Source organism: Betta splendens, chromosome 3 (assembly GCF_900634795.4).
Source record: "Betta splendens chromosome 3, fBetSpl5.4, whole genome shotgun sequence".
Lineage (NCBI taxonomy): Eukaryota > Metazoa > Chordata > Actinopteri > Anabantiformes > Osphronemidae > Betta > Betta splendens.
This window is the reverse complement of record NC_040883.2, coordinates 3,721,223-3,734,762: the sequence shown is the minus strand read 5'-3', so window position 1 is coordinate 3,734,762 and position 13,540 is coordinate 3,721,223. Positions and strand designations below refer to the sequence as shown.

The 13,540-nt window shown below is 42.0% G+C and overlaps 1 protein-coding gene across 8 annotated transcripts in view; it reads right to left on the bottom strand.

Moving 5' to 3' along the window:
- LOC114852451 (protein unc-13 homolog C-like) overlaps positions 1-13,540 on the bottom strand; it is a 68,276-nt gene that overhangs the window by 14,561 nt on the left and 40,175 nt on the right. For all 8 annotated transcript variants that reach the window (XM_055507623.1, XM_029144839.3, XM_029144838.3 and 5 more), the window contains 6 exons: positions 9,999-10,132; positions 8,193-8,278; positions 1,713-1,839; positions 761-857; positions 258-401; positions 17-94 (listed from right to left, as the gene is read on the bottom strand). In XM_055507623.1, the coding sequence (XP_055363598.1) occupies positions 17-94; positions 258-401; positions 761-857; positions 1,713-1,839; positions 8,193-8,278; positions 9,999-10,132 (666 nt within the window). The remainder of the gene's footprint in view (positions 1-16; positions 95-257; positions 402-760; positions 858-1,712; positions 1,840-8,192; positions 8,279-9,998; positions 10,133-13,540) is intronic.

Here is a 13,540-nt window from a genome sequence, read left to right as displayed (position 1 = left end):
TTGAGTGGGCACTTACCACGTTCTCCTTATTGAGGTGCAAAGGAAAGTCCTTGGATATGATTGCAGCATACTGCAGAAGAACTTTGTTGATAGTCTGCAGAGAGGAGAGTTTTATAGGTAAAAGTTTGCTTCCCTTTCTCATTATTGATTTAGTGGAACATTCTACAAACCTTTAAGCAGCCAAAACCTAATCACAAGATCTCATCAAACACAGTAAACAAACCGCTGAGACTCCTTAGTGTGTGTTAGAGCCTGACCTTCGCAAAGCGGCACATGAAGTGAGCCAGAGCCTGTGGGTTCGGACACTCCAACTTCTTGATTATCTCAAAACTCTGGTTTAGTTGAGTGAACACGTCCACCACCGAGCAGGAAAAGAGGGCATGCTCCGAGGTTTGCTGGAACTAAGAGAAGAGAGAAACAGAAACTCAGTGATCACTTCAGGATGAGAACATACAAACTCTAAATTCCTTTGGTTTTAAAATGGACCTTAAAATGACAAATACAGTACATACAAATCTAATGGAACAGATAGATGCAATACATGGGGTGAATGAGGACGACAAACACCTTCAGCCTTCATAAAAACTTTACTTTGATGAAATTGCAATTTTTGAAACTCTTCTGACTCTTCTCTTGTGTAAAAGTCATAAAAATAAATAAAAAGATATCCTCAGGTTTAGTTCTGATATAGTGTGAAATAAATTCATTCACATTCCTCTGTTGTTTTATATAAAGCTAGATCTTTACATTCAGTACTTACACCATCTTTTTTATCTCTTTCCAGGGCGCCATTAAGAAAATCCATGGCAACATCCTCGTTCTCATCCAGCCACTGAATGACAAATGGCTCAAACCACCTAAAAATGAAAAGCCTTCTATTAAAGTGGGTTCAAAGCACAGTTGGATGCTTTGCTGCTTGTCATTCATTTCATCTAATCAACAGTCTGGCGCTAAGAATGAAGGGAAACCTCAAAATGACAGGATGTTTTAGTCCTGTGGCACGGCCACAGTCGTACAAGCGCTGATATCGGGTTTCAGTTGGGGCAGATTAGCCTGGACCCAGGCAGAGGACGGCAGAGGACAGATGACATGAGTAAGTATGACCATTTGTTAGTGAAATAACAATACTCTGCTCTTTCACTTTGCCAGCTCCGTGTTTAAAACAGCGCCAGGGTTCGTCCTCAGAGCCACGGATGTCCCCCCTAAAACAGTTTTGCACTGTGGTTAAGGTCATCTGCTACAGGAGGAAAAGCCAATAAATAAGGTGGGAGTGGCACCAGAAAAGAGGCGACAGGCGGGCTAAGCCGAGAGGCTGTGTGTCTGAGCGTGTGTGTGTCTGATGTGTACGCCTCTGGAAGAATCAATCCTGCTAGAGATGGTGTTTGAGTGACAGTGTTGGACAGGGGGAGGCTGAGTCATTACTCAGATAGATGGGTAGGACTGGAGAGGACATTGCGCTTCCTGCTTGCACCGCACGTGTTGATAACGTAGCTCCCCTGCCCTGATGGCTGTGCATGCACAACGGGAAGGGGAGCTTTAAGGCTATACGCTTGTTTCCTCTTTAAAAACAGTTTCATTTAAATGCTTGAGAATCAGGACAGATCATACAAACATTACAGTGTAACATACAATCAAAACCAGAATTCAGTTTTAAACTGTGTGCACATGCATGGCTGCATACGTCTGTATGTACAGTACATGAGGACACTTACAGAGAATATTCAGGGGGAACATCCTTGAAAGACGGCAGGTCACGGACGTACTCGTTATAGAACCATTTGACTTTGAAGTGAAGATTCATATATTCAGTGCTTTTGCACAGGCGGTGCTTGTCATGCTCTGTAATGCAGATTAAAGCAGGATAAGGGCATGTTAGCATGCAGAGCATCCAGTCAGGTCAAGTCTTACGGTAAACAGACAACCTGCATTGTAACGCTGAATCAGTAGAGCAGAATCAGGTATTTGTCCTTTAGAAATGAAAACATTTCACACACACACACAAACATCATGAAAGCTGTCACATTAATTCCCCCCAAAAAACAGAAGCTAAAATGAATCAGAATTTCACATCAGCTGACGTGGCTGCTGAGTCACTTAGTCCAGCTCTCTATGGACGTTCCAGAGAAAAATAAGCATTTCCATGGAATCCCTGGAGGAGAGCTGGACGCCAGTGGTGCCAGAAAACCACTGAAGAAGAAACAGTGAGGAGGGCACAAGGTGAAAGTGAAGAAGATCACCACGAAGAAAACTACTTTGCAGCTGCGGTTGAGCTCAACTGTCGTCAGACATGTCGGCTATGAGCAAATCACACAAAGCAGAAGAAACAATGAGGACCTGGGATCATCAGGCTCCCGGGATCAGATACCTTGGCATTCAAAAATATGATTAAAGAGTCAATGACCAAAAACAAAAACACACATATTACTTATATTAAAGCTAAACAAGCAGTGAAATGAAAGCAGTGCAACTTTTTTTTTCATTTTACAGCTGTGATTCTAAATAGCAAGTCAGAAATAATAAGAAAAAGCTGCATATACACGACATCAAAGACCTGCTTAAATCCAACGTGCTGCATCCTGACTGAGAGGCTTTAATCCTGATAAGAAGTACTATGCTCACTGTGATGATTAGTGTAACACCTGCCAATCTACAGCACAATCCTCCTTAAACACCCAGGGAAACATTTTGTGTACTTAACATAGGTAGCAGTGTGTGACAATGGTGCAGCATTTCTCCCCATACTAAAGAAAATCCTGGGTGCTAAATTAAACTTCATTGACAATCAGCCTTTCATGCAAATGTCAGAATTAACTTAATATTTATTTTATTTATGATGTAGAAGTTGTACAATGAAGTAACGTGTGAATCGCCGCATTTGAATTCAACAGCTTGCTTGAATGTGGAAAATGATGCAGAACCTCCATTACTTGTTGGTGCAGCAGTGACTGGGGGCAAGCGGTTCATTGAGGTTTGCGTCACGCTGGCCAGTTGCCATAGCCACACAAGCTGCATGCGCTGCACTGCAACAGAGACTTCATAACAGAAAGTTTATTTTATGATTCATGCTTATTAACATGCCTTCACAAGTCATATTTTCCACTTGTGCTGTGTGGTAAATGCCAGAGGTGACTGTACCCGTGAATTGTGGACAGATTTTAACCGACCGATCACAAATCCAATGAGCCACACCCCAGTTTAGGCTTTTACATCGTGAAGGGATCCCGTTTTTACCTAACTTTCAAATGTTTTGATGGGTGAAATTGCCAAAGGATTCAAGGCTTCGTCTGGTTACACCTAGACGGTTCGAAATAGAGGACGCAGGTGGTTATAAGACTCTGAATATTGAGTCATTACTGTTTTACCACAGAGATTCGGCAATTATCCTGTTGCAACGGTTGAATGACGTCTGGGCAAACAAATTCACAGCAGCTTAGGAGCTGAGGTGGCATCGCACACCGCTCGTACACGTGACGGACACACATTCACAGTTTGTCAACCTACAGTCTGCCAGTCCGGTCTGTCACTGTCACACACCGCAGCCACCGAGTCGACCCGAGGAAGCAGATGGAGGTCGGCCCAAAGACAGCGGAGCAGGGGTCAGCAGGTGTTTGGAGCCGAGCTGCCAGCAAGAAGCTGCTAGCTCGCAATGAATGTCACCGAAATGTGCCTAAGGTCTTATTTATCACCATTAGTATTTAAATGCAGGCGTATTGAGACACACAATGCACATGCAACTTTTTCTAACCTCTAAAATCTGCGGGGCGAAGAGAGAAATATCTGCTGGAGCTTAAAAGGGTCTTAAGTTTCAGAAAGACTGGTCTTTCAAAACGGTTCCATTCTGGAGTCACAAAGCTCATATCCTCTGTCTAGAAAGCGCAACACAAAGAGACAGAAGACGCCTCTGAACGAAAGCAAAGCAAAGAATTTTCCAGCCACTGGGACCAATGTGATTGTTTGAATAAAGGAGGGAATCTGAGGAGAAATGAGAAATTTAAAAATACTGCAATAAAACATACACAAGCTTCCCGACATTAGAGTGAGTCATCTGTTTTTTCAGAAAGTGCTTTTAAATGTTTTATAACTACCTTTCAGCTAAAACGCTGGAGGAAACAGACACTGACAAACACAGTTAGGACCGCTTCCAAAATGTTTGTCACACAGCTCCTGTTCTTTATTATTAATACTGTATGATTCATCTAAGTCCAACTTACAAATACATACAAATTCTATTCAAAATGCATGATGTTGTGATTTTAGAGTGAAAGCCATAGAGAAAATCAGTAATGTAATACTTTTTAATATACTTAATACTTTTCTTATTTAGTTTTTCACTCTTTCAAGTTTGCACTAATAAGATAAATGCAGATGACCTAAGTAAAATATCATCATCATGTCCCACTGACCTCAACACACTGTTCCCTCTGTCCTGTCTCTATATTTTCATGCCATTCTGAGCCGTCTGCACCTTTTTTCCACCTTCATTCCTGTGACAGCAGCAAATCTTTGACCGTAACTGGGTGGGTTAAATTAAATATTGATGACTTTTAAGGGGCAACTTATGCTTCCTCCTTTATTCAAGACTGCCAGCCTTCCAAAAAAAACATCATAATTATATAACAGATAATCTGCTGTTTTTGCACTTATACTGTACAAAGGGATTATAGAAAATTACTTTACATTTGCACCGAGCCTGAAGTCTGACATCTCTTGTTCATCTGAGGATAAGTGAGTTGATTAAAACGGATGTTACAGAGATAATATCACTCCCCACAGTTTATATAGAACACAGTTCCTTTATAAATACTATGATGCATGCACTCTATGACCTGTATAACCAAAGCAAAAGTGGCTGATGAGAGGGGCTCCTACTGTCTGCATCCATACAAGCTGGATGTTAAATAGGTGCACTCATGTACGGCGCTGTTGTATGTGTGCATGCCTTTGTGCTCGACTGGTAATAAACAGCGTGGGCTGTCCTTAGGGAGGAGTAGGCTCAAGGTCCCTGGCGAGAATGTCATCCTGTCTCATTCTGCCCAAAGGGCCAGATAAATTCACAGGAGACTCGCTCTCCGCCCTGTTGATTTAAATACCATGGGTATTATAATCAGCCGTACTTGTCCACGACACCATTTCCATCCAACAATTACCATTCTGGACCAGGATAGCAGCCAAGGCCACTAAAGTATAGTTTCTTATAGTTTCTTTCTGTGACATAATTCCTTCATCTTGACTTCTGACCCCGTTCTGTCAAGGGCCTCGTAAGTGGGGCCTACTGACACAGCTCTGCTATAGCACCAGAGCACACAGACACTAAATCGTGTTGATGTCACTTCTGACTCACTACAATGAGAGTTCTCTCTGATTTAATCCAGAGAATAATTATTGTAACAAAGGATGACTATCTAAAATACTTAAGTATACTAGAAAATACTAATTATTAGGACATTTATAGGTTGGTTATAGGTGAATCTGTGCATTTAATTTCAGGAGTTAATACAACAAATGACTGGTAATTCAATTAAAATATTCCGTCTAGTGAAGCTGTTCCGACACAGTGCAGTTCTGTTAATGGGCTGCTGAAGCACTAGATCTATAATGACAAGCTCCAGAGAACACAACCATTAAACAGGTATGCGCTGAAGAATGTACTATAAAACATAATCACAGTCTAGAAGCAGCGTCTTTTACTCCCTGATGATGAGGCTTTGGGTCGACTCCTCAGTAAGAAGTGTATTGATATGAAGTGTTGATCGTTAGTTTGATGCAGAGGACTTGATCTCTAGCAGCTACTTACAGGACGTGCGTTTTTTACTTCAGATCGATTCAGGTCTGCCGGCACCAAACTATATGTGTATTAGCTAACGTCTAAACCAAATGGCTTTGTCTTTGGTTGTGAGACATTAAAGTTCTAAAGGAACAACTACACCACACTTACTAGTGTTTATTTGGCAGGTGTGTGTATTTTAGAATGAGTAAATGTGACATTACTCACAGTCATTCAGGATCTCACATCCTCCTCCTCCTTTTTACTGTCTGTCCTCTTTTATCCTCTGTATTTTGCCTCTTCTCCTCCTCTCTGTTGTCCGCTTTCTCTCACACATTCACAGATGCTAAAATTAGTAGCATTCATTTCTGCACCAGCAGTGGCAAAACCAAAGGCCTCTGAGCTGAGCGGGAAGCAGAAGATGAATCAAAGGCTTCATTAAGTATTGTACATACACATGCGAGCACACACAGATTCTTCTTCTATTTTCATTCACTCTTTCTTGCATAGCTGAATATACACGCAGTTACAAATGCCGACACACGCACAAAGAAGCAGCAACAGCAGGACACGCTGACGTGTCTCCTTCAGGGTGTCTCTGTCACCCACCGTGCCAGTGCTTTGTGCCATTTCATGTAAACGGGTCACTTGTTTCCATTTATCTGAATGAGAGAGACAAGCAGCAACCTGGACTGGCTTCACCCACTGCAGCCTCATTGCTTATGTACATGCATTGCTTATGTGTGTACAGTACTGTATGCACGCTCTACACTGCTTTATGCACCATGTAAAGCACTCACCGATTTCAAACGCATTCCTTCATCCACCTAATAGTGATGATACCTGCTGCTGCCAAACCAAACCAAACCAAACCGGGCCACCAGGGCCAATAAGAAATGAGCAATAACTCAAACAAAGTGATGCTTTGAGGACCATGACAGTCAAGTCCTCCTCCCAGCACCCGTCCCTGTGGGCAGGCAGTGATGTACTGACAACATGAGGCAGGAGAAGGCAAAGCAATAGAGGTTCAGACTCAAGGAGCCTGGAAGTTGGTACTGCATGTGTGACACAGCACCATGATTCACGCCACTAATATGGAATTCAACTTTTTTTTACTGAACATCGTAAGGTAGCAACTATTCCACAACCATTATATTAATCTTATATATTATTAACTGTTAGACATGGGCATATATATCTACATAATAAATTATATATTACATGTATTTCTTTAGTAACAGAACACAAACAGAATAACTGAATGATATTGCATGTATGCCTGTCCATATGAAGAATACTGCGCTTCGCAGTCAAGCTCCACTTGGTTGCCATAGCAACCACAGTTGGCTTAGCAAGGAATAAGTAGCAGGTATGTGCGTTTAGAGTTGACTAAATCAGCTGCATCTCTGTGTTTTCCTAAAGCCTAAAAAGCATTTTGAATCTTTTCCCTCAGTCACTCGCTACCAGCTTCCACTCTATGTCTTCTGTCTGTTAAGATACATAATAATGAACACTGCATCAACCTACATGTCTTAGTGGGGCCACAGCAGATAAGAGAACCACATAATCCCTAATATGGTGCAATGCGTTTGATGTGTTGGGAAAAGCAGTCTCATCCACCAATTGCACTGCTGCACACAAGCGAGTTCAGGAAAAGCGGCTTTGACATGATCACACAAATTTGGTAAAGCTGAGCATGATGCGCTACCAGTGTCACTACCAATGCATGACTTCTTGGCACTAGAGCTCAGAAAGTCTAATTGGCCTTTTTGTTGATTTGCTGGCAAGGGTTGCCTTCACACCATGCATCCTGAAATCCTGTAGGGTTTGAAACATTCAGCTTTGTAACCTGGAGGCTTTTGAAGCCTGAGAGAAAAAGGGTCAGAACTGAAGCTGAACATGTTAAAACCACTGTCTGTGGCTCACGGCTTGAGCACTGTGGATCTCTGTTCTTTTGTTAATTCTGTTGCAACCAACAAGATGAATGCTGAAAATGTGGCGAAACAGCATCTATTTGCACAGAAATATAGTAATAACTGCTAATTAACGTGCGTTTATCAGTCTCACACATCCACAAATGCACAGACACACACACGGGCAATCGTTTCTCTTTTTTTCCATGCACCACTGATCAATTGTTTATCTTGATTAAAAGAAGATCCAATTTCTCTGTAGTGATCAATAGAGTGAAATCAGGTCGGTGTAATCTAGATAGGCAGCAGAGCTGACCGCAGCCGATAAAAAGCACTGTGACACCGAGCAATAAACAGCACTAACAAAGGTGCAACACAACAACACTTTCCAGGTGTCCCCCTGTGTTTACGGAGGAATCAGAGATAATCAAGTTAGAGATACATGTAGCTGTGACTAATTTTCAAAACGTAAAAGTACATCAAGCAGGACCAGTTCGATCAGCAGCATTACTGACCTTCCATCGCGTACTTCATATCCAGGGCAAAAAGGGTCCACATGATCTCGGCGCTGATCTTGCCCGCATTCAGCTCCTGTGGAAACCTGGTGGAATTGAAAAGTATTCCAATCAGACTCATTTCTGTATAATGACACGCTCGAGTGGATGGCCTGATGGCTTGGCCCAGACTGAATGTCTAACAAATGACTTAACAGATGTGCAGGAAGGCATGGTTGGTGGATCTCGTAATCTAATAATCCCCCACCATTAACAAAACCGGTTGAACTGGGGTGGAATGGGAGAAACGTGAATACGGCTTGAAGATGAGATTGATATAGCAATGGAGAGTGAGAGTGGGTGGCAACACATTCCCTTGGTAATCTGCTATTTTCAATGCCGATGGATTTTCAGTCAAAGCTTGAGTGTGGAGAGTTAATGGTTTAATTATCCGTATCTTCAGACAGTGATGGGAGGACATTTATTGATAGCACAGCCTTGGACTGAGAAAGGTCAATTTATCTCGAAATATTTTAGTCCTGCTGGAGACCGCCCTGCTTCTGACTAAGGCGAACAGTAATCGTCTGCTCATTCGGGACACTCCCGCAGAAACAAATGCCACAAACACTCCAAACGCTCGGCTCTTTCTTTTACAGAGAGAAAGAACAATGACTGGAAGGCAGATTTGTGCTTTGAGAGGCTACTGAAGAAAAACAGAAGCAATCCATGACTCTTTTGTTTCTAACTCTCACAAGCGTTTTCTCCTCTTGGTCATTTCTTGAGTCTTGCCTGCCTGTACAGGAGAAGGTTCACAGTCTACCTGCATATGTTGAAATGAATGATGTCTGCAAAACACATCATTTATCTTTCCGGAAAGAATCTTGAAATCTTCTTACATGTTACCAGTCACTTATTAAAAACTGTACTCTCTGCAGATCAATACTGCCATAAAGATTTCTAAATCAGATTCCGACATAAATATTCTCAGCAGACGAAAACAGTGACATTTCTATCATCTGGCAGCATTTCCTATTATTTAAAAGCAACAGGTTCCTTCCTGGGCTTATTATAATAAAAAAGCATCACAGATACTGTCACTCTAGAACTTGACCAGAGGAATGTGGAGGAAATGAGCATGAATATTGCAAATCTATCATTAGACAGTGTAGGAGAGAAAGCTCAAGGCATAAACAGAGTGTTAATAACCGTCGTAAATCAGCAGGAGGACAAAGAAAAGGCGAGAGGAGGTGTGAGCGCGGAGAGAGAGAGAAAAATATGCCTCGTTTTGTTTCTTCTCGCCCAACTCCATTCTATTCAGTTGTTTACTTTATTTGATCAACCAAATCATCTGGAGGATGCAAACACAAAGACCTCACACCTCCTTTAACGGCATCTATCTAACTGGCTCTCCATCTGTTTTGGGTTATATAATTCAGCTACACTGGTCTCCCTTTATGCATCCATGCTATGTAGTTCACCATAAAAGCACAGCATTTTTCACCGTGACATCTCTGGCTGCCTTGGTGCCTTCTTACAAAATTCATTACTCCACAATTGGTATAAACATTTCACAAATCTACATAAGCAGTAAATTAAGGGAACACGTGTTTTGTTTCCCCTCAAAGTTCCCTAAAAATGTAATAATGATAAAGTAACTTAATGTGTGCAGATAATTTATAATAATCCATATTTACTCAGCAAATACTATTGATACATATGGAAGTTTGAGCCAGTCAAAAAAAAACCCTAAACAAATGCAGTGAACCACCCAGAAAAGTGAAATATAAACATGCATTCTAATGTACGGTGTAATAAAGAAGTACATACTGATTAATAACTGGGGTGTACGCTGTCCGGTCTTCATCTATCACAGAAACCATGAGGGTGATCAGTTTTGGCCAGAACTCCAGGTTCTTTATGGATGGACCCTGCTCCTCACGGGTAATGTCCTGCTTACGACTCTGTGGAGGACACGTAAGGCAGAAGTTAGATCAGAGGATGTTAGCTGGATCCGGACATCAACAAACAGACAGCGCTTTTTATGTTGTATATTGCATAGGAGACCACTGTTTGGCTTGGCGTTTCATCCAATGGATATTTAGTTTGAAGTGCGGGAAATAAGAAGTAGGGAACAGGAAGTTCCAATAGTGGCAGATGTTCACAGTTTGAGGACGATTAAACTAAGCAACTGAGGAATTTAAATGAGGCATGGTTACCAGCCTCCAACTGAGCCCATATTATCCAAAGCCAATTTCATACTTCTCCTGGTCAGCAATTTTTCAGCAACTGAAAAGAAAAATGCTAATTATTGTTAGTGATGTAAACAGCTACTCCCTTACATGAGCAATATGTAGCAAGTGGTGCGAACTAAACAGCATGTAACCCAGTGCATCATTTACTGTTTACTGCACTTGCTAATGTTTTGCTAATCAAACTGAACAGTCGCCACAGAGACCACCCCCAAAACATGACGTTAGTAAGTCTCACAGGAAGCTCAGGGTCTCTGATACCAGATCAAGGTGTTTCACTATGGAGCGATCAACAGCTGAAGCTCCAACGACACCACGTCTGTCAGTGACACAGGTTGAGCTGCATTGGGGTCCACCCACCCATACTGACACGGTGGACTGCAGCCCCTAACTCAGTCTAGAGCTATTTTTTTTCTAAAGGAGGACGTATCAGTCTGGGAGTGGGTTATATCTCAACGTTGTCAATGCCAGGTAAAGGTAGAAAAAGAACAAAGGCTCATTTTCAGATATATTTTAAGAAATTATTAGTTTTGAACATAGCCTTAACAAAGCATGGCTGCTATAAGGAAGAGTAAGGAGGGATTAAGATGCAGTTTTTGTCTGATGACCCTTGAGCGTGGTTGTGTGTGTTTGTGTGTTTCCATAATTTATGCAGACATCTCCACAGTCCCAGGGTGAAAGGTACTGAATCTAAAACCACTCTGCAGCACCATCTGTTCATCCCACAGCGTGTGACCACTACGAGCTCCAGTCGGCAAGTAACTGTCACAGTCTTTGGGTTTGCCCTGAACAGGTTCCACCGACAACACGTGCAAGCGCACAACAAGAAGGTGCTCCGTGCAAACACATTCATGTGCTAAAAGAACACACTCACTGTGGACAGAAGAATGCGACTGTTTTCTATTTCTAAGTGGTGCAAAATGCATTTCTGATGGATAAAAATGAAAATTAAACATTCTTAATAATTTACTGACTAATCTAAACTGTATTATTTAACCAGAAAGAGCATATTGGCTTTAGAGCAGCGCACAGAGGAGATGAAGAGCTGGGCAAACTGAGCTGCAGTCGTGTAGTCGGTGCAGTCTTTAGTATCTCCTTAATTTCTGGAACAATCAACATGTGTCCGATGACGTGGACTGCAGCATGTAATGCTGTCGCATGCCTTGCAGTCGGAGGCGCTACACGATTTAATCTTACAAAAACACGAGGCAGATCAGGCTTACAGCTGATTCTGAGGGACTGGATCACTCCTTTAATCATTCTGGCCTGGTGCCGCAAAAGTTAAGTCTATCATCTTGTGTGTCACAGTCCTAAAAAGAGATTACTGCTAATTCCATGTGAGTTCCAGCTCAAGAATAATATTGATCAAAGCCTCATGAAAGTCAAAAGAAAAAGAATCATAACGTCTGTATGTTTGTGACCTCACATACACATACACATACTCATACACATTCACATACTCATACACATTCACATACACATACACATACACATACACATACTCATACACATACACATACAGGAGACCTTATCCATCCGATAGAACATTAGCTTCCTTTACTTATCTGTATTCACGTCAGGTTGGCACAAACATATTGTTAAAGGTGATGAACTGTTTTCCGTTTACAGTCCACCACACACCGATGGGGTTCATTCTCATTTCTACTAGGAGCTAAATATCAAAAGTTAAACAGGTCATAATTTGTCTCCTATTGACTGAAGTTGTTTTGCTTTATATTCTACTTTCCTTTTACCAGGTGATGTTTAAAAAACACATGTAAATGTCAGTCTGTGCTTATTAATGCCACCCTATGAATAACCATTAGGTGCTAGGGTCACACTGACACCACTGCTGGTTCCTTAGTATTTCCATTCGTGTATATGAAAGCTGTCCTGCACAAAGACAAAACAGCCAGTGCACATCAGCAAATTCACTCCACACTGTACAGCCGCAGTGCAGGATGGTATTTATATACACAACGGGCTAAGACAGCAGTCAACGGGAATGCCTCATGCCTGCGTGTGGGCAAACGTGATGACGCATGGAGTGGCATTAACAGTCACCAAGTGACATTCTCCACAGCCATTAATACTCCATGTGGGTAAAGTTAACCAGATTAAATCAGTAGAGACTACTTTTCACTGTGGACTGACGTACCGTACCCCAGCTAGACCCCGTGCAGGGCCACAGGCTGGTGGGAGCACGGGCTCTGGCAGAAACAATAATTCAGTCAGGCCTAACTGCCTTCAGAGCACAGCCACTGTAGTGGCTCATGTTTATTGTTCACTAGCTCACCTGCCTTTGTGAGAAGAAGCATTAGCGTACGCTTGAATATTCATCAATTCTCACAAGTGACACAAATCACAGAGTGTCTGATTAAAGGATCTCTCTTTAAATGTGATCAGATTCCCAAGATAGTGAGAGCTGTGAGTAGAATTGATGCTGTATTACAAGAAAAACATACACTCATAGATACATATTTTGAAAACAACTTTTTAACATGGTTCAGTTAAAGACTACGATATTTGCTACTGGCAGATATTTAATAGCTTCGTTCCTTGATGCTTAGTAACATGTGTAGTAGTCCCTCAGGCCCCCTCTGGCTTCTCACGAGCATGAATAGCGGACCCCTGCATGTCTATATTCACCAGCTCCCCCCCTTTAAATTCAGATTACTTTTATTCTCATGCATACTTATGCATTCATATTTGCATAATGCATATGCATGTCAGGGTATGCAGATGTCTGTTCTGGGCATCACATATTGCTTTACAGAGGATGAAGCAGAGAGAAATTGCAGGTCATTTTCCCTCTTTTTCGTCTTCATCTTCCATTTTAACCTCCTCCTCTCTGCCAGGTTTAAGGAACCGCTAAGCTGGATTCCCCTCACCCATTGTCACTGAGTCATTTTCCGCCCCGGCAGAAGCGGAGAGCTTCTTTGTTGTGTTATGCAAGATGCCTCGTTGTGGCTGGGATATTTTACCGCCTGAATGGCCATAGTGTCAGCTCCTGTATCGCCCCACTCAGTCATTGTTAGCGACTGAAGAATTGGGATCTGAAACGCTACCTAGTGCATCTGAACATAATTTATTGTCACACTTAGGTTTGCTGTGGGGTGA